Source organism: Phalacrocorax carbo, chromosome 11 (genome assembly GCF_963921805.1).
Source record: "Phalacrocorax carbo chromosome 11, bPhaCar2.1, whole genome shotgun sequence".
NCBI classification, from domain to species: domain Eukaryota; kingdom Metazoa; phylum Chordata; class Aves; order Suliformes; family Phalacrocoracidae; genus Phalacrocorax; species Phalacrocorax carbo.
The window spans coordinates 1,775,598-1,795,641 of record NC_087523.1 but is presented as its reverse complement, the minus strand read 5'-3'; the positions used below and the strand labels follow the sequence as shown (position 1 = coordinate 1,795,641).

Here is a 20,044-nt window from a genome sequence, read left to right as displayed (position 1 = left end):
ACTTTGGCCCCTGGGTGGGCCGAGGATGCTCCTGTGATCTGGCTGTACCCTCTGCCGAGCAGCCCCAGGAGCTCTTTCTGCCAAGAAATAAAATAGCCAAAAAAACAAAGTCAAAAGTCTCCCGAGCAGACCACCCACGTGTTGTCTTTTTTTTTTTTTTTCCCTATTTTCCCTTTTTTTCCCTCCTGCCCCTCCCTCTCCCCAAGCTTTGCCTTGACACACAAAAGGGTTTTTTTCTTCCTTTTCACTTGCCAGCGGCCCTAAGCCGGGGGAAGCGATGCTGAAGCAGAGGGGCGCGGGGCAGCAGCGGGACGTGTGCCGCTTGGCCCCCACCTTCCCCCGGCGGCTGGAAAACCTCCCCGCCGGAGTCAGGGGGGCTTCCCAGGGTCCCTCCACATTCAGGACTGCTCCCCCCCTCCTCACCCTCGCCTTGGATATGCCAAGCCTTGTTTAGGGCCACTTTTATCATGGAGGGACACGGCCCCAGCCCTCGGCTTAGCAATGAAAAAGGCTTTTGAAAGCAAACATAACCTCTCCCCATCCTCTCCGAAGCCTTGCACCGAGCCCCTCCACGCCAGCCCCAGGCTTTCGTTAAAAGCATCTTTTCTCCCAGGGCCGATGCCTCTTCCTAAGCCTTTTCATAAAGAACAAAACGTGGCAGCTCCTGCCCGCAGGTCCACGCTGTGGACAGAGACGTGGGGGAGGACGTGGGGCTCTGGGTGCCGTCCCCGGGACACCGCCATGAGAGGGCAGGGCAGCTGGGAATTTGGGAATTGGGTATTTTGCTCCGTGACGGACTTTGGGTTCAGAGCAGGCCGTGGTTTGTTCTGGCCTCGGTCTCTTGTGGCTGCCTCCCTGCCTTGCCCTTGGTGTCTGGGTGGGAGGCTCCTGTCCCTGGCATCCTGACCCCTCCCTGCAAAAGCATCGTACGCCGCGGGCAGACGGAGGGAAGCGCGTGGTGGTGGCTCTCCTGGGTGGTTCCTCCTGCTGTGCTGCGTGGGAGGTAGGAAGGTGAGGTCCAACAGGAGTGAATTCCTGCTTTTTGCCCCAAAAGAAAGTCCTTTTAGGCGTTCCTTGGCCAAGCACAAAGCCATGGCAGCAGGCTGCTGGAAAGGTCAGTGGGGACCCCAGGGTAGCTTGTACTTGCAGACCTGTGTGTGGATGCGAGTGCTGCCGCCGTTCCCCAGACCAGCAGTGAGGTTTGGATCATTCACACCATCCTCATCAAGGCAGAAGGTGCTTCTGGCTCATCAGCCAGCGTGTGGTTACTCCTCCCGTCATCCCTGCCGAGCTGGTGGAGACGCTGGTTGCTTGTGAATGGCTGAAACAGGAGGGAGGAATGTGTCTGAGTGCTAAAAAATAATGCGCCCGATTGCTTTTTGAGCTAGAAGGAGCAAAAGGCGATAGGAGAGGATGAAGACTGAAGACTCTTTTGTGCTGTCCCAGAGGTGGGCGTCCTGCTTCATGCCTGTGGGTCTGTGAGCCTGCCTCTACCAACGTATCTCCTCAGCCTTGGTTTTTACTGATTTCTGATGATTTTTCTCTGCTTCCTCGGCTGTCTGTGTCCCACTCAAACGGGACCTCCCCGTCCCTGGTGCCTGCGCTCCTGGGATGCTCGTGGGCAGCTCTGGCCCTCCCATGGCTTAGCCAGCCCTGCAGGTTTGGCTCTCTCCCCCTTCCCTCCTAACTCACTCCAGCTCTTAATTGCGTTTGCTGCTACTCTTTGAACTTGCTCCAGCTTTACTATCTCTGGTAATGAGGTGCCTAGATAGAGATGCATTAATCCCGATGTCCTGGCAGCGGGGCAGCGTGAGGAGGAGCTCCCAGCGCGGCTCCCCGCCACGCAGGAGCTCTGGACGGGGCCCAGCAGCGCCCTGCCTGCTGCCGGTGCCGCCGTGCGCTGGCGGGGAGCCGCTGGGTGACGTGTTCTTCAGCCTAGCGCTTGCTTCATCCTCGGCTGCGGTGGTGGTGGTGGTCCCACATGTTTGATGGGGTGCGGGAGAGTGAAGAACCCCCAAGCAAAGCCTCGCTCGGCCTTTCGATGCTCTCCAGGCAGCTGTTTGCAGATGTGATGGGCAGCGCCTTGTCTGCCCGGCGCTGTGGTGTTTCTCCAGGTGGGATCTCTTGCCCATCCCTCTGCCAAGTCCCTGGGCACGGCCGCAGTGTCCCACCTCCCCTGTGAGCCTCTTTAAGGCAAGGAGACCTTGTTTGATGAAAACACTAAAGGAAAAGCAAGGCCCCGGTAGACGTTTGCCCCATAAATCTAATACGTTTGCTGTTTATTGTTAGTCTTTAAGCCCTTCAATCCATTTTTGATGTAATAATGTTCATAATCCAATCTAATGCTTTTTGGCAGCAGGATTCAGCGAGACCAGATATATTACCCTGAGTGTTTCTTTAAACCCCTTGTCTTGCATTTCTGTTTTTAGATGCAATTAGACTTAACCTGGCAAGAATTATTTGTTGTAAACCATTGCTGCCTCTGCCACGTGGGCTTCGTCCCCGGGCCTTTCTGCATCAGCATTTCTCCATAGCTTGTGCTTCAGCATGGAGAAGGGGGTCACTTATAAGCTGCCAGCTGCCAGAATCACCCTTCCTTCTTTTTACTGGGACACGTTGCCATACTTGCTGTTCTGGCTGGGCTCCTCCAGCTTCCGAAATAGCTGCCGTTGGTTTGGGAAGCCTTTAGCCCGTGCCAGCATGTGTGAGAGCGTCTGTAGAGCTCCTTTCTGCAGCCCTGGTATTTAATCATTTCCTCCCTGGTTCCTTCTGCGCCGGCGAGTGCCGTGCTGGCTGCCCATCCCTGATGGGTGCCGTGCCGGGAGGGGGGGGCCGGGCGCAGCCCCCCGGGCAGTTTGTCAGCCTGCCAGCTCTTTGCTGGCTTTCTTTGCTGATTGCATTTGAATGTGGCCACTTTCATGTGCTCCTCATCTTCCGTCCCACAACTTGTTTGGTGGAGATGAGTTGAAAGCAAAAGTGCCGTTTGATGCCGTGATGAGAGCTATGAACTTCTGCTGATAAAAACCCAATTAACAGGCTTCCTCATTCTTCACCCAAATGGGCCGGCGCTGTCCTCGTCCCACCAGCTTGCGACATACCTGCGGCGATGCGGAAAGCCTGGGCGAAGCAAAGCCGGCCTGGTGGGATAACCACCTGGTTTTGAAGGCTGGCTCTCCTCCATCCCCATCCCGCTGGGAGCTGGTGGCAGAGGGTGGACGAGACCCTCTCCCCACGGGAGATGCTGCGTGGGAGCCGGCGGGCTTGCGCCGGAGACAAGCGGGTCTCTAACGGTGTCCCACTCCCAACTTCAAAGCCTGGGCGCTGGACATGTCAAACCCAAATAATGGCCCTTAGACAACACGCGGTTCCTTGTCTTGGAGGCTTGTCTGAAGACCGTGACCACAGTAAATGCGATTTTGTTGAGCCCTGTCCCTTAAGCCTCTGCCTCTTTTCTCTTCTCCTCCTCCCTCCTGACCTTTTCGGCTCAGTGCTGTCCCCGGACAGCCCCTGGCAGCTGATCTCATAGCTCAGCCTTTCACGGCCCTAATAGGGATGAAAAGCCCTATCAGAAAGGGCCAGTGTCCCGCACCCAGCCAGGAGGTAAATACCCAGCGCTTTGATCTGCTCCTGGGCCGGGGAGAGGGGGGGACCCTGCCTGCAACAAAGACCCTGGCCAGGGGTGCCGGTGCCCACTTAACTCTCTGGCTGCTGGGCAGCCCGGGCCCTGCCTGCACCCCGCGGGCAGCTGCCTGCAGCTCTTGCACAGCCACGGGCTCTCCCCGCCAGGTTGTGTCTGCCCAGGGAGTCAGGCTGCCTGCATCCGAGGATGCTCTTCCCTAGGAGGAACGCTTTCCAAGAGCATCTCTTTAACACCGACATGCCCCTTTAGCTGAAAAGAAAACATACTTAACTCCTTGGTGCTCCTGAAAACAGAGGTGGTGTGCAGCCTGGGCACTGGCAGCAAGGAGGTGACATGCAGCTGGCACCCATGCGTCGCCTGCCTGATCCTGCTCTGCACCCCTTGGCGCTGCCGGGGCAGCGCGACTCTGCCTGTCCCCCCAAAAGCGCTCCCTTTGTAGCCGTGGTGGAGGGCCAGCGCTAAAGCAGTCCCTTGGGTTTCATGGTGCACGCCGTGGCCATGCCTCTGCCCCGTTCCTCTTCCTCTCCTTCCAGCCCCTGCTCCCTGCAGCAGGTGGGTACGTGGACCCCCGGGAACCTCCTGCAGCGTGGTGGACCCTGACCTTCGGTGTTGGTGACCTCCAAGGGCTTCCTCCGTAACACTGGCAGAGATTAAAACTTCAGACTAGACTTTCAGTAAGAGACTTGAAAGGCAGCAGAAGCCTTCAGCTTGATGAAGACATGGAAAAATTCCCAGCGCACAGGAGCGGCTGGGAAGGGCGTGCAGCAGAAAAATGCAGGCAACTACTTCCTTGGCATGTTTTTTTAGATAATCCCTTCTTCATCGAGACGCTCTCCCTGGCTTTTCCCCTGGGATCCCATTGCACTCTGCCTACCTCTGGCCCTTTCTTGCTGCCAGGGCGCCGGGAGGAGGCTTGCGGGTACCGCCGCAGCTCGGACCTGGTGTGAAAGGTTGCGTTTTGTAGCTTCGGCTGCAAGCCGGGCTGCCGGGTGATCGCTTGGGGTGCGTGGTGGCGAGCGCTGGCTGTCGGACCGAGGGCACGCTGGGGGTCCCGAAAAGCACCGCCGCGCTCGGACCGTGAGGTGTGCAGGGTGCAGGCAGGTTTGGCGTTAATGAACTGCGACGCACAGCCCTTTCCCATCTCTTTCATTTCTAATGGTCTGTGTCTTGAACGCCTCTCGAGCAGGCTGGCTGTGCTGGGGAGGGCTGCCCAAGTTGCGTGTGGCACCTTTAAAAGCTTGCTTTTCTGGGGAGAATTGGTTTTACTCTCCATTTGAAGTTTCTTTGCCCTAGGACTGATGATTTTGCTGCTGCTGCTGTGTAATGACTGTGCTCTTTGATCCCGCCTGGCAGCGCGGAGCGGGTGTTAACACAGCTAATTGAGAGCCGGCCGCGGTGGGATGGTGGGGAGCAGCGGGGTCGGCTGCTCGCCCCTCTGCAATGGGGGTCGGCCCTGATTTGGGGGCAGAGCGGCCCTTTCCTCCATCCTTCACTCAGCAAGTGGGCAAGTCCTCATCTGGATAGTCAGGGGCTTACTTAGCTTTTATGGGAAAACTCCAAATCCTGTAACTTGGGGTGTTGCTGGAGACCATTAGGTCCGTGTGCTGGTGTCCTCTGGGAGCAGAGGGCTGAGACCACCTCCCTGGCGTCCTGCCGGGACCCGAGGGCCACGTGTCGGCCCTGCAGCCAGTGGCTTCTTGCTGGGGCAGCACAGGTGCTGCCGCGCTTGCTCCCTTGGGAGCCGTGGGTGCTGCTGCACAGAGGCATCAGCAGGCTCCTGCTCCGGCTGGCGTGGGATGAACTGCTGTGAGCCACGGGCGATCCTGCTCCGGGCCAGGCTCCCGTCCCTGCGTGGGTGCAGCGCCGGTGGGTGCCCGGCAGCAGCGACTGCTCGCCCCGTGGAAGTGGAGCTGACTCCTGTCCCGGCTGTGGGGTTACCTGCAGCTCTGGGCCAGGAGTTGCACCAATATAAACTTCCCCACTGCCAGCAGATTCCTGATCCTCATGCAAAGTTTGCCTTTAATTACAGTGGGGTTTCTTCCCCGCTGTCCCACAACGCACCCCGAGCTCCTGTCCCTCCCCGCTGCCCTGCACCTCCTCGCTCCCCACGCTCTCCCAGCAGCAGATTTGCACATGAATCAGCCTCTCAGCTCCTTGATAACTTTGATTTTCCTCCGAGCCGCCTCCAGCCCAACACTCGGGCAGCGATGGCGTAGCCCAAGCTGAGCCAGTCTCGGCGGGCAGCGCAGGCTCCGTGTCCCCGCATCCCTCCGTGCAGCATCGCGCGTGCGAGGGGGAGCCGGCGATGGCATCGGCCTCGCCGGCGGGGGGGTGGCACTGTCCCCCGGCGAGGCCCTCTCCATCCCCTTCGCAACAGATTTCTCAGAGTCGCAGATGTTTTGCTACCTAACTGAAGAGATTTACACCCTGTTAAAATGCAATAAGTGCTTTCCTCCTCTCCTGCTCCCAGTGGGGCCCACAAATGACTCTGGCAGAGCATCAGGTGGAGAATTACATGACACTTTTTTCCTGACCTATAACCAGCTGCTTGGGGCTACTGCAGAGACTGTGCAAATAACCTTTCTCTTCTACCGACTCTCTCTTTTTTTGGAAGGGGGTGGATAGACCTGAAGACAAAGGCTTTATTTAGCACCCTGGTCCCCCTGAGGTGGGCAGGGAGTGAGGCTGCGGGACGGGGGAGTTGGGAGCTTGCACAGCTTCTCAGCAGCACTGGTGCAAAAGGGCTTGGGAGTGAGTAAGCAGGCAGTGGTCTTGCAACCAAGAAGGGCTTTCTGGCCTTGATGAGGTTACCTGCGATGTAGCTGTGTCTCTTAATTATGATGCTAATTACGGTTATAATTTTTCCATGGAAGGCTGTTTTAATGGGAAATTAGTTTTCACTTAAGCATTACTTGTGTTAAAGTGTCTTTTGCTATGCAATACTTCAGCGTTTGCCTGTTGTTCTCCTTTCACCCCAGGAAAGCACCCTAGATGGTCCCAAAGCAGCACTTAGGTCTGGGAGTGGTGCTGTGGCACACGAGGATGAGTGTGGGTGCCTGGTGTCCTCCCTTCTTACCCCCTTAACCCAGCTGGCACTGCTGGACCTGCGCTTTGCGAACGTAGCTGCTGCTCTTTGTAAGTGATGGGGCTCATTTAACGTTTTTATTTATCTTTTGGGGGGGGCTGAGCCTGGCCAGGTGGAGGTGAACCCCATCCCAGCCAGACCCAGGGCAATCGTTTTCATTCCTACTTCCAGAAGGGTATTTGAACCTGACAGTTTTCACATTGCGGTGTGTTTGCTGGAGCAAGAAGCGCGGGCTGGGATGGCCAGGTTCCCCACGGCTCGCAGCGAGCGGCCGTCCTCCGCAGTCACCCCTGCTCGTCGTGTCCATGGGGAGGATGGAGGTGAAGCCCCGCGTTCCTCCGCTGTGCGTTGGCCCCAGTGGGCAAGAGCGGATCGGAGCAGCACACGGGGCCCTCCCTTCGACTGCAAAAATTTGTAGGGTTTTGCAACAACACAAAATGATTACTGCAGCCAGTTCAGCCCGAATCGGCACCATCAGGTCGTTTCCTCATGCCTTGCTTGGAAACCCACCAGCGCTTGGCCAGGCTTGCTTGCTCCTCCTTTATGGAAGAACTCAGTCCGAGGTTGCAGCGGGGAGGCTGGCATTTCCCTCCCCAGCACAGGGAGAGTTGCGTGTTTTTATCTATAAAATCTATTTATTTAGCCAGGCAATTCCAGGGCTGGGTGTGTGGTGCTGGCAGGCATTAGCATCCCCCTCCCCTGCAGCCGCACTCAGGTGCTCCAGGGCTTCCCAGGAGGATGTAACACGTTGGAGAGCAGAAATTCCCGGCAAACACCGTGGCCGTAAACAGGACCTTTGTGTCGGCCAGCAACGGGCTTTGCCCTGTGCCCCTCCAGCTCCGTGCCCTGCTCGGCGTGGGAGTGCGCCGGCAGATGGGCCGGTGCGGCTGCGCCCGCGGGAGCGTGCCGCTCTGCTGCGGCTCCCACCGTGCCGGCTGAGCCCCAAGAGCCGCCTCTGCTCGCAGCTGCGCCGGGGGCTCGAGGCCGTCAGCAAAACTGCAGCCACGGGCTGGGGGGAGCTGCGGAGGCGAACTGCGCGCCCGCACCTGGCTCCGCACGTGGCGCGGTGGCGGTGGGAGGCTTCGTGGCCGCGCTGGAGGAGCAGCGTGGCCATGAACCTCGGCGTGCCGTCACCCAGCACACGCTGGTTTGGGTCCCACCGCTGCTTCTCCTGCAGCCTGCGGTGGTCCTTAGGACCTGAGGGGACAGCGGGAAGATGTGCCAGGGGAGGGTGAGGCTGGGCGTTAGGAGAAGGTTCTTCCCCCAGAGGGTGGTGGAGCCCTGGCACAGGCTCCCCAGGGAGGCATCACGGCACCAGCCTGGCAATATTCAACAAGCACTTGGACAAGGCCCTCAGAGACACAGTGTGAATTTGGGGTGTCCTGTGCAGGGACGGGAGCTGGGCTCGATGGTCCTTGCGGGTCCCTCCCAGCTCAGGGCATTCTGTGATACTACGGTCAACCCTCGGTTCGGTGGGTGTAACCTGCCGGGACCCTGTTCGTCCCCTGTGGAGGCAGAGGGGAGGACACGAGCTCCGCGTCCCTTCGCTGGTGTTTCCCTGACCCCAAGAGTCGCTGTGCTGTGGGCAGAGGGAACCTGAAACCGCTTGCTGGGACATGGGGAGGGTTTGCCATTCAGCGCTTCGAAAACTCGGCTCCTGCAGTCCGGGGACGGGCTGTTTTCTAGGAAACGCCTGCGTGTTTGTGTTTGTGGGACCCTGAGACAGTAAAATCCGAGAGCAAAGAGGAGGATGCAGATGGCGAACAGGGACGATATTGCTTGTGAAACTGAGGTTTGGGTTAGGGTGCTTTGGAAGCTGGCAGGGCAGAGCGGGAAGGTCGTGGTGGATGTCCCCCACTCTGAGGATCTCCGCGTGTTTCCTACCCGATGGCAAGAGCCACCACCGAGCACGGTGCAGCCTGAGCAGAGTTTTTCCTTGCCAGAAGGGTTTTTTTGGGTAATGGGGAGTAGGTTACGGTGGCAGCTGCCAGGTAGGCAGGCTGGGGATCCCCCCCGTGGCGGTCATCTCCTGCAGCCCACCGGGGACAGCCAGGAGAAGGGACCCGGGGCTGCGTGGGCTGCCTGCAGGCTGACCCGCGGTCAGTCTTGCATGCCCAGGGCAGGTGTGGGCGACAGAGAAATCCCAGCTGGCACCGTGGCATCAGTCCTGCCGGCTGCACGGACCCAGCAGTGCCCTCCGACACCTTGGGAGGGGGCAGCCCCCTGCACCCCCGGGGTTAGCAGTGCGCGGGAAGAGGCTGCTCGGCTCTCCTTTTTCCTTAGCAGGCCGGGAGGCTGGAGCAGCTCTTGAGCTTCCAGGAGGGTGTGTGAAACCCTAGCCTTGCACCTCCTGCAGCCGTTTAGGGACGGGACAAGGCTGGGCTGGCTTGCACACGTGTTTCTGGGGCTTTAGGGCCCCTTCCCGGTGCAGCTGCCTCTGGGCTGGAAGGCTGCTGCCGGCCTCGCTGGCAGCGTGACAGCGCGGGGCTCGGCTCCCCCCGCGCAGCCCCTGCCCTGGCTCTGGCAGCCGACCCAGCGAATGCGCCGGGGCTGATGGAAGGGGCTTTGGGGTGAAGTGTGCAGGGAGGGGGCGGCAGGTTCGCCTCCCTTCAGCACGGCCTGGGAAGGAAATGGTAATAATAATATTAATAATAGTGGCGGTAGGGTGAGCGTAGGCTGCGTGCAGCGGGGCTGCATGCCCCCGCCGCCTCCCAGCTCGGCTGGAGGGGGGAAGGGGCTGCAATGAAGCCGTGCTCTCTGGGCGGCCCTGGGGTGTTCGTGTGCAGTGGAGCAGGCAGGGACCTCTGCTCGGTGACCTGGAAGAGGCTCTGTGGGTTCCCCTGGGGCCGGGACCGGGGGGGAGGAAGGAGCCGGGCACCCGCACAGCACCTCTGCTGGTGCGACAACACCCGTACCAACGCAACAGCCCTACCGAGGGACACCCGCACCTCGGTACTGAGGGCGCGTAAAGCAACCTGAAAGCCTTGGGGGAGAGGAAGGGTGGCGTGAGCTAGATTTTTATTTTAAATAGAGGCTGCTTGGAGATTTGTACCAGGTCTGTTGGCACACTGGAGATGCGTGAGGCATATCTTCAGGGCCACCCGGAGCATCCTTGCCTGCGCAAAGAGGGGCTTTCGGCCTGGCGCGGGCGTCCTGACCAAGCTGCGGCTGGTCTGAGCCTGTTCTACATCAGCTGCCCCTCGGCAGGGTCCGGCAGTGCCTTCCCACCGCCCCGTCTGCTCCGGCAGGATCGGGGTCAGGCTGCGGGGGCACCCCAAGCCCTGGCAGGGGGTGCGGTGGGTGCCGGTGGGACGCTGCCGCCCCCGCCTGAGGCTGTGCAAAGGAAACGTGAATCTTGGACGGGTCTGGGGGCAACGGGGGGATCGCGGGGCGCATGTCCGGGCTGCGTCCATGCAGCGCCTGGCTGGGTCTGGAGCAGGGCTGTGGTGCACAGATGGAAGAGTAATTAAGAATAATAAAAGGAAAGAGACTTGGATTCGCTACAGTCTCAGCACATTAATTGTGCTTTGGGGCCCAAATCATAACGGAGTCCTGCTAGAGGGAATCCAGAAGAGAAACCAAATGTCTCGCTCTGTCCAAAACTGACCATTTAAGAGACCCTTGCCTTCATCTGCTGCCAGGTATTACTTCCAGAGTCTCCCATCTGCCAAACGCCAAGTTCTCGTTTGAAATATTTTTAGGGGAGGACAAAAAGCTACGGTGACACTGTGCGTGCTAGCGGCGGGAGGCAGAGCGATGCGCCGGGGGCAGCGCGCGGCGCCGCTCGCTGCCGGAGCTGGAAACGTGGGGTTGTTGGGGCTCTGCTCCCCGCAAGGGCGTCTGTCCCCGTTGGCTGGTGTGTGTCAGCGGGCTGGGACTTGGCGTTTCGCTGGTCTCCTGCCCGAGGAGCGGCGTGAGTTGTGCCAGCAAGCGGAGGTCCTGCCTGTGCTTCCATGCAGGCTGAGCATCTCTTCTAAATTGACAAGCAATTACATGGTTAATGGTATCAATGTTAAATCCTCATCACTCAGCAGCCTGAGGCTTAATGCTTCATTAAGGCAAAGGCATCTAATAGCTCTCCAGGCTGGGAGCTGCTTTTTCTTTAAGCCTGAGAAGTAGTCATCTGTCCAGAGGCTGCTTTTGCTCTCCCAGTCCTACAGCCAAACTGTAAGTCCCTCCAAAAGGGAAGGGGGGCAGGAAAATACTCCCGTACGCTCCGCATTGCTGGGGGCTGGACAGATCAAGCCTTACCACGGATGCCACGGAGCCTCACGTTGCAAATGCGGCACGTGGAGATCACGGCTGTCGTTTGAGACCTGCCATTTCCCATTCCCCTGGGTATCCCCAGCTCCTTGCCTGTATTCACTTGTCATGTTACAGCTCTGCCTCGTGCTACCGCCCTGTGCCCACCTCTCCCCGGGCTCAGGGCTGCCTCTCCCCCCTCCCTGCAGCCCGCGGTTGTGCCTGTGTATTTAACCTTCTTCTCCCCTGCGTTACCGTGCATTTATTGACGCTGAATTTCATCCACCGTTGAGGACCGGTGGTGCCTCCGCCGCTCTCCTGTGAGCGCAGCAGCAAGCGTCGCAGACGCTCTGGGGTTTTGTCTCGCCGCTCGCCAGGTGCCCCCCGGATCGCGTGTCTCCGCTGGAGCGGTGCCGGCCTCAGGCCCGATCCTGTGGCCTTCTACTGGTGCATCTTCCACTGTGAAAGCAAGAAACAGCGGGAGGATCAGCTCTCCACCTCTGAGCTTAGCAGCGAAGCACGACGGAGGAGCCTGCAGTGCCACCGCCGCAGCCCCCTCCCCGTGGGTCAGTGGGGAACCCCGGCCGCCGACCCCACCCGCCTCTGGACCTGCTTCTCCGCAACACGTCAGTCTGTCCTACGATTTTATCTAAAACCCGCCAGAAGTTGCTCTCTTTTAGCCGTTTGGATGGGATTTTGTCCTTCGGAAGCCCGGCTGGCTTTGTGGAGCATCTTGCTTTGCTTTGGTTTGGCCCGTTTCGGATCTATATGGAGTGTGGCAGCGCGTGTCCTTGTTTCAAGAGGCTGCACCGGAGACCATCGCCATGGTTTTTGCAAGCGTTTTTCCCTTTTAGCTGCCCCTTTTTATGTTCCCTCAAGTAGCTGCTTCATTTTTTTTTTACACGCAGTTCCCTTTCAAAGCTACTTTCTCCCCTCATCGTTGTTATGATCAGAACAAGAAGAGGCTTCTTGAACAAAGTCCTGCGTGCGGCGCGGGAGGAAGGATGCTCAGCTGCGTCCACTCATCCGTCCCTGTGACTCCAGCTGCCATTCCTCTGCGCTCTTTGGATGTTTAATGGTTTTGTCGTATCCGAATGCAATATCTGCGTAGTTATTTTGGAGGAACTGCTGTCTCCTGTTACTGCTGCGTGTGCTCTACCTCTGCGGGATCTCCTACTTCCCCACATTTGAGCCATACTTATTCTGGAGATCGTTCTGATAAAATTAGGTTATTACCTTCTAAATACGACCTATGAGTTCTCGCGCAGGCTGGTTTTACAGACTCTTCTGTTTTCCCCTGCCCCGCTGTCTTGCAGTGTGAATGGGTGAAGTCTGTCGGAGGTGGAGCAACCCATGGCATGGTGCTGGGAAGCTGTTCATGGAACCGCATCAGGGCCGTTAGCTGGGAGATATCAGCTTATTTCATCCCCAGAGCAGAGCCTCTGGCCTGGGAGAACCGGGCTGCTGGGCCTTCTGCTGGACTTAGCTCCCTGAGGTGGTTTTATGGGCAGTTTTTGCTCAGGCCCCTGACTCCAGTTCGCGTTGGGAAGAGCTTGTCTAGGCTCCAGGGGGGGTGTTTATCCTGTTTCCCAGCCATTTGCATCGGGATTTGTGCTGACAGTGCTCCTGTCAAAACGCCCTGGCTCTGGCCAGGGAGCTGCTGGCAGGCGAAACCCCGCCGTGGGAGAGGCGATAACTCAGCAGACGTCCCAATGACTTTCTGATTAGTAAAACATTTGCTGGTGTTTCACACGAGAGCCTTGATTGCACAGGGGCGTTTGGACAGAGCTGATAGACTTCGAGCCTGCATCCCGGCGTGATCCAGGCTCGCTTTCCAGCGTAGCCCGGCATCGAGTCCTCACTGAGGCACCCGAGGGTCCTGCTGGGGCTGACGGATTCGTCCCCACCGACCGTCGGTCACCCGCCCTCCCCAAACCCGAGTTTTTGTGGGGCGGAGGCAGGGACTGGGCTGCACAGGCAACCTGAGACCCCGGGCCTGAGGTTTGGTGTGGAGGCTCAGGGTGGGTGTTGGCTGCGCTGTGCTGGCCGAATCCTGCCTTGCTTCACTGCCTTTGTCTCTGTAAAATTATCCCCGTAGCTTCATAATTCTCCATCGCCTTTCCTAAGCCCCGCTCGTGCCCTGTGCCGTCACTGTGCTCCTCGCAGGTTTTGTGGCTTCCCTGGGTGAATAAATCCCCGTGCCTGGATTTGGTGGAGCACTGGGATGATGCGTGTTTGCCGCGATGGATGGAAGTGCCAGCTTGAGAACCGACCCTGGTCACTGGGGAGAGCCGGCTGCGTGCCCGAGCTGCCCAGCCCATCGCCCATCTTGGCACAGCATCCGCCAGGCACTTGCTGCTGCCGGTGACGAGGGCCCTTTTGGGGTCCAAAGCCAGTTTTTTGAGTATGTTTAGCAGAATCTGCCATTTGGGTGCTTAATCCTCTAATCCTCTGGTTTGGGTTTTTTTTTCTCTCGTGTCCCTCCTGCCTCGAACTGTCCCCGCCGTGGCAGAGGGCTGGCGGGCGCATGGGTGGGGGTCCTGTCCTGCGTGGTGGCAGCGGGAGACGTGTGGCTCCCTGCATTCCCGCAGGACCGAAAGGCTTAAAAATCTGTGCCGGCTAAAGCAAAAAGTTAATGTGAATTTAACTGACTTCTGCCCTGCAATTAAAGCCACTCAACCCCATTGGGGCTCTGGGTTTACATTCTTTACTGAGGCACAGTGTGTAATTATATATGTATAATTTAAACTGTGCATATGCATGTGTTCCTATTATACACTAAGGAGCAAAGGAAATTATCCAGGAATTAAAGGGGGAGGAGGGTGCAGGCACGGAGAATGGCTCGCTTGTGTGGATGTGGCAGCGAGGGGAAGCCGGAGGGATCACGTCCTCACCACTGCAAACATGTTTTGAAGGTGCAGAAAATTGAGAACTCGGTGTATTAAATGCTTGCGGTGGGCTCCGCACTGGGGCGTGAAGAAGTAGCTGTGGCGGGGGGTCGGGAGCGAGTCCCTGGGTCAGGAGGTGCTGAGCTCCTGCCAGGTCCCTCGTGGTGCCTGGGGACGGCGGGGACCTGCCCGGCGGTGCCCTTCCAGCTCCCAGGAGCCCTGCCTAACGCTCCCGCTCTTCTCTTGCAGCCACTTCCAACGGGACGCTGGATGGCCTGGAGAACCGCGAAGGAGGGGTCTGCCAGACACGCTCCATGAAGATTGTCATGAAAGTGGGGCAGGGTGAGTCCTTCTGCTCCCCGGGGTCTCCTCTTGCCGAAATGCCTTTGCCCAGCAAAAAGTTGGTCCGTGAACCAGGGCCCCTGTCCTGCTGTGGGGGTGAGGGGTTCTGCATTCTGGGGAAACCGAGGCCAGGCCGGCTGCTCCCTGGAGCCTGGGAAGCCTCCTGGGTTAGTTAGTTCAGCAGAATTTCACTTTCAGGATCTTTTTTTCCTCCCTTTTTATCTTTCGCCAACACTTGCAGGTGTTTGGTGTGTTGGGATTAAAATGGAGTAACTGTTCTGTGTGACCCGGTGGTTGGTGGCGCGGTGGGAAGGTAGCTCAGCGCGGGCCCGTCAGCTGTGGAGGTGCATCGGCGGGGGGGGTTGGCACGGATGGTGCCCCCGTGACTCGCCGGGCACCCGAGGAGGGGTTCGGGCTGGGCGGGCGTCAGTGCTTGGGCTCAGCGGCAGCGGCCACCGCGCTGGGGGGACGAGCCAGGCTGATGGTGGGGGGACGAGCCAGGCCGATGGTGGCAGCAGGACACCGAGGGGGTCGCTGGTGGTGGTGCTGGGGCGGTTCTGGAGCGAGCTCCCCAGCGCCTCCCATCCCGAGCTGCCGGCTGCCTCCCAGCCCCAGCGATGCCCCGGGCTCGTTTCGGCCCCTGACTCAGCTGCAGAGCTCTTGGTGACTGCTTTTCATTACTGTGTTTTCACTTTGGGGCCAATATTTATAATAAACAGAAGAAGCAGTGCTGCAACCTTGGCAGGCTCCCTTCCCATTCCTCTCACTGCCCGTGCAAGAAACTTGCCCCAACCCACGCACAGGAGCTCAGAAAACATAAAAGCAGGGGGGATGAGAGTGGGGAAGCTGCTTCCCACAAGCCCTGAAGCAGCTCAGCCTTGCTCTGTTGCTCTCAGCGGCTCCCGCTGCTGCTGCGTCTCCCTCGCGCCCCGTGCGGGGTGGCTGGCTGGGAATTTGGGGGCAGCTGCTCTTCAGGCAGGAGAGTGAGCTGCTGCCGTCCAGGTTGAATCGACATTTCTCATCCGTCCCTTCCCTCTCCTCCCCAGATCCCAACGCGGTGATCCCAGAGCAGCTGACGACGAGTCGGCCGAGCAAGGAGTCCGACAACACCGTGAAAATTGTCACGCAGAGCCCGCGCAGCAAGGTCCCTGCGGTGGAGGAGCCCGGCAAGCCGGGTGGGTTTTGCCAGGACACCCCAGGAGAGGGCTGGGGGCTCTGCGGGACGGCGGGGCCAGAGGTTGGCAGGCGGCTGTCGCCGGCGGAGCAGCTCCGAGCCGGGTGGTCGCATGGATCCCGGGGACGCCGGGCACGCCGGAGCGGGGATGCAGATGAGTTTTGCCAAGTGTTGTGCCCGTCTCTGCCGTCCCCGCTGCTTGAGGCAGCTCCTCGCCCCAGCCCTGCGCCTTCTGGCCGGGGAGCGCTCAGGGCACGGCGCAGACAGCCAGAATGCAGTGCCGAGCAGCTCGGGTTTGTTTTCCCAGCTCTGGTATGTCCTGGCAGGAGCTTTGCAGGGAAGTGCTGTTTCAGCACTCTCCTCCTCCTCCTCCTCCTCCTCGCTGCCCATCTGTTCCTCGCAGTATATCTGAGAGGGCTTGGAGGAGGTGAGGTCCTTGGGTTTTTGAGCTGAGCCTGTGTGAAAGCCCTTTGAAGGTGGTTTCCTGAGTTCCTGACCCTGCTGAGAGGAAAGTGAAATCAGATGAAGTAGGGAAGAGCTGCTCTTTTCTTCTCGCCTGGTACGGCCAGCCAAGCACTCTCCCCTCGGGGGGCTGGGGCTGCCCCGGCCCCGGGGGTCAGGGGGAGGCAGGGGGTCAGTAATCGGATATCGCAGGGCTCCAGGTATCAGAGCCCAGTTTCACCAGAGCATCCAGGTCTGTTGTGGAGAGCAAAGTCTCCCGGGATCTGGACTGGTTGTCACCTGGACACGAGCAGAGCTCTGCTCCATCGGCCGGGAGGTGGAAAGGGGGAGCGGCGGTGCAGGGTGGGGGAGAGGGCGCATGGTCCCTCCTCTGCCGATGCCCAGGGCTCCGTCCTGTCCTGCCCAGCGCCTGCTGTGGCCGAGGGCTCGCCCACCCCGCAGGCTGCGATCCGTGCGTGGATGGAGCGTGGAACCAGCTGCGCGGGGCCCCTCGCGGCGGCGGGGTGCAGGCTGCCGGCCAGCCTCTGACACCCCTCTCCCCTTGCCTCGCAGGCTCCGTCAACCAGGACGGCCAGGAGACCCACGGTACCAGCGATGGCTTCTTGAGCTCCAAGGTGGCTGTCTTCGCGGCGATCGGCGCCGGCTGCGTCATCTTCATCCTCATCATCATCTTCCTCGTCGTCCTCCTGATCAAGATCCGCAAGCGGCACCGGAAGCACACGCAGCAGCGAACCGCAGCCTTGTCCCTCAGCACCTTGGCCAGCCCGAAATGCAGCGGGAATGCGGGCTCCGAGCCCAGCGACATCATCATCCCCTTACGGACTACAGAGAACAACTACTGCCCGCACTACGAGAAGGTGAGCGGGGACTATGGGCACCCCGTCTACATTGTCCAGGAGATGCCCCCCCAGAGCCCAGCCAACATTTACTACAAGGTGTGAGGAGCAGCCTGGGCAAGCCGCCGATGCAGGAGCACGGGAGCGCCGAGCGTGGGGGGCAGACGCCCCCCGGGTCTCCCCGCGGGCAGTCTGGCGCCGGGAGGGAGGAAGCAAAACGAACCCCACGGCACGGCGCGGGGAGCGCCGGGGTCCGGCGCCGGAGCGCGGATGGCTCGCGCGCTGATTCTCCCCTTTGTATTTAGTTTTGTAGTTCTCAGCTTTTGTAATCCCGAGACTCGAGGGTGAGCCTTGAGCATCCTCCTCTTCTTCTCCGGACTGCGGCTGGCCAGGGGGTGGGCACCGTGCCTTTCCAACCTCGCTCAGACGCCGCCTGCAAACCCGGAGACTCTACCTGCCCTTTTCATTTTGGGATTTCCCTGCTTCACCCGTACGTCCTTGCGTGAAGCGCCCGCGCGCCTGGCGCCGCATCGGCCACCGCTTGGGTCCCGGAGCCTGGACCGACGCTGGGGCCGTGGTGAGGAGCCTCGGTCCGAGGAGGAACGAGCAGCCACGGGGGGAAGAGGAGGATGCTTTGCCTAGGTGCCAAGATGCAGACAACTGTGCAGGGAGGAAGCTGGCAAACCCGATTTACTACTACTACTATTATTATTATTATAATTATTTTAATTTTTTGTAACATTTTTATTTTTGTGAATTCCGGGCGGGACTCCGGCCCGCCGCCTGCCGCCTTCGGGCACACGCCGTCGCCTCCTTCCAGCACGCCATCCCGCCGGCTGCGGGGTAGACCCCGCTGCTCCCGCCGCTGCCCTTTTAAACTTTTGTGTTCGTAGCTGTTGACTCTTGTTTTAGCCTCTTTATAAAAAGAAAGAAAGAAAACAAAATATATCTATACCATGTCTCAAGCATTCAGTGCGCGAGAGTCTGGGAGCTCCTCCTGCCCGGCGCGGAGCAGCAGCCTCGGCCCGGCAGCTCTCCCCGACCCCCCGAGGGTGTCCTGCTGCAGAGGAGGAGTCTTTGCTGAGGGTGTCCGTCGGGCTGGGGCTGAGCCTGCTGGAAGCGAAGTGGGGGGCGGCGGGAGGGCAGGGGCTAGCTGCAGCCCCCGGTCCTGTCCCCCAGGTGGTGGTGCTGCGGGTGGCTGTCCTTGGAAAGGAAAACTGGAAAACAAACGTTCCCGGCTCGCTGGGAGGAGCTGGGGTGCGAGGAGGAGGACAGTGCTCAGGGCTGGAAGCCCCCCGGAGGCATCCCTCGGGCCGGCTGTGGCACCGGGCTTCGCTTGGTTAGGAGCTGAGCCGAAGGCTTCTCCACCCGCCTGGTTTACCAGGGCGACCCGGTGTCCCTCTGCGGGACCTGCCTTTGGGGACCGGCCCCCAGCGGTGCTCCGGGCGCAGGAGCATCACCCAGCCGTGCCGCCTCCCGGGGTCCCGCAGCCCGGGCTCGCTCTGTCCTTGCCTTGCCCATCCCCTGCCCAAAACTGGAAGGGGTTGAGCCTTGGGCTCTTCTGGTGGGATCATTCCCAGCTTCCCGTTCCCAGGAGGATCCGCCAGCACCGCAGCTGATGCCGGTGAGCACAGCGGGGCTGGCGGTGCCCGTGGCTGTGCCATGCCGCCTGCCTGCCCGCAGGCTGTCCCAGCCTGGGGGCCGGTGGCTGCCCCCTCCTTCCTCACTTTCTTTTCCGTCCAGAAGTAGCTGCTTTTGCTCAGGGAGCAAGCGTGGGGCAGGCGGTGCTGCTCCGCCGGGGCGGCTCGCCACACTGCCGGGTGCTGGGTTTGCGGTGGCACGGGGATGCCTGGCCTGGTTTGTCCTCGCCTGTCCCCGGGGCCCCGAAACCCACGTTAGGAAGTGCCCAAAGAGCGAGAGAGCTGCTCTGCAAAAGTGCCTTGACGAGGAGCGGGCAGGGGCGGCAGGAGGGGCAGAGCGGGGGACGGTGAAACCCGGCGCCTCGGATGCTGCGCTGGGGGTTTGGCTGCGGTCCTGAGCGGGATGGGAGCGTGCCTCGGTGTCGAGTTGTTGGTTTTTTCTTTTTCTTTTTGTTTTTTCTTTTAAAGGCAGGAGTTGGGGCTAGAGCAGAGCAGGCTGCCCCAGCTCCCTCCTGCCCTCGGCATCCCATGGTGAGGATGGCTTCCAGGCCCCTAAACTGGGGCTGGGGGAGAAGAACCGCAGCGGGTGCTCCCCCCTGCCCAGCCCTTCTCCCTGCTCCCCCGGCCCCCACCACCCACCGCAGCCCCCCTGTGTAGCATCTTTCAGGCCCTGTGGCTGCGTCCATGCCAGCACTGCCCACCCTGAGCTGCTGCTGCTGCTGAAGGGCCGGGAGCCACCCCAGCCAGGACCCCCCCTTCCCTGCTGGGGGACGGCGTCTGCTCTGAGAAATCACAGAAAATCGTGTCTTAAAGAAAATCCCCCTTTCCCTCTTCCATCTGCAGAATCACAACCCGCAGTTCCCAAAGCGGGCAGAGCCGCGGCGTGGCGGCGGCGGTGGCGGTGGAGGATGCTCTGGCGGTGGGGAGTTTCCCCCCGCAGCGGCGGGCGTGGAGGAGGCAGACGGGGGCTGCTCTAGTTTTGGTTCGTTTTTGGAGGGGAAAGGAAGGAGTCTGGCCACGGGTCGTACCAAAAGCAAGCCGCCGGCGCGGGGTGGCTTCCCACGGTGGCTCTGTCCCCAGCGGGCTGCGGCCCCCGTCAGCTCCGCTCCTGTAACTGGGGGCAGCTGAGAAACGTTGTAAATATGTGAAGAAAGGGTGAAATCTGAACTCTTGGTTTTTGCTGAGCACCTCAGCCTGCTGGGTCCTGAAATGGAGTGTGTCCCTTTGGTTCTTTTCATTGAAAGCATTGAAATTTGGTTGGGGTTTTGTTTTTTTTTTTTTCCTTTTTTTTTTTTTCTGTTTTGTTTGTGTAAATACTAGTCTTTTTTGGAAGAAATAATGTAAAGATGTTTTGTATAAACTCTGAATTATTTTCTGGTTGCTTTTTCTTAGAAAAACAAATGAGAACTAAAAAAAAAAGAAAAAAAAAAAAAAGAAAGAAATTTTAACCACAAGAACGGGTGTAAAACATTGTCATACTGCCCTCAGCCCCAGAGCTGCCCCACGGGGCTGTGCTGGTGTGCGGGCGCTGCTGGGCAGAACGGCTCCTGGGGGGGTCCGGACGGGGCGGGGGGCCATGCCCTCGATATAATGCAGGATCAGGCGGTCCCCGAGCAGAGGGCGAGGCTGGCAGCGCCGGCTCTGCCCCAGCGCGGTGCAGCGCGGCTGGTCGTGCCCTTTGCTGCCGGCACAGCCCCGGCGCTCGCGCTGGGTCGGACCTGGCCCACTCCCAGAG

The 20,044-nt window shown here is 59.8% G+C and overlaps 1 protein-coding gene across 1 annotated transcript in view; it reads left to right on the top strand.

The window, feature by feature from the left end:
* Nucleotides 1-19,752, top strand: part of EFNB1 (ephrin B1) — a 53,803-nt gene extending 34,051 nt beyond the window's left edge. The window contains exons 3-5 of the mRNA XM_064462796.1: nucleotides 14,105-14,197; nucleotides 15,244-15,372; nucleotides 16,386-19,752. Of these exons, the coding sequence (XP_064318866.1) occupies nucleotides 14,105-14,197; nucleotides 15,244-15,372; nucleotides 16,386-16,774 (611 nt within the window). The 3' untranslated portion in view covers nucleotides 16,775-19,752. The remainder of the gene's footprint in view (nucleotides 1-14,104; nucleotides 14,198-15,243; nucleotides 15,373-16,385) is intronic.
* Nucleotides 19,753-20,044: the final 292 nt, after the last annotated feature.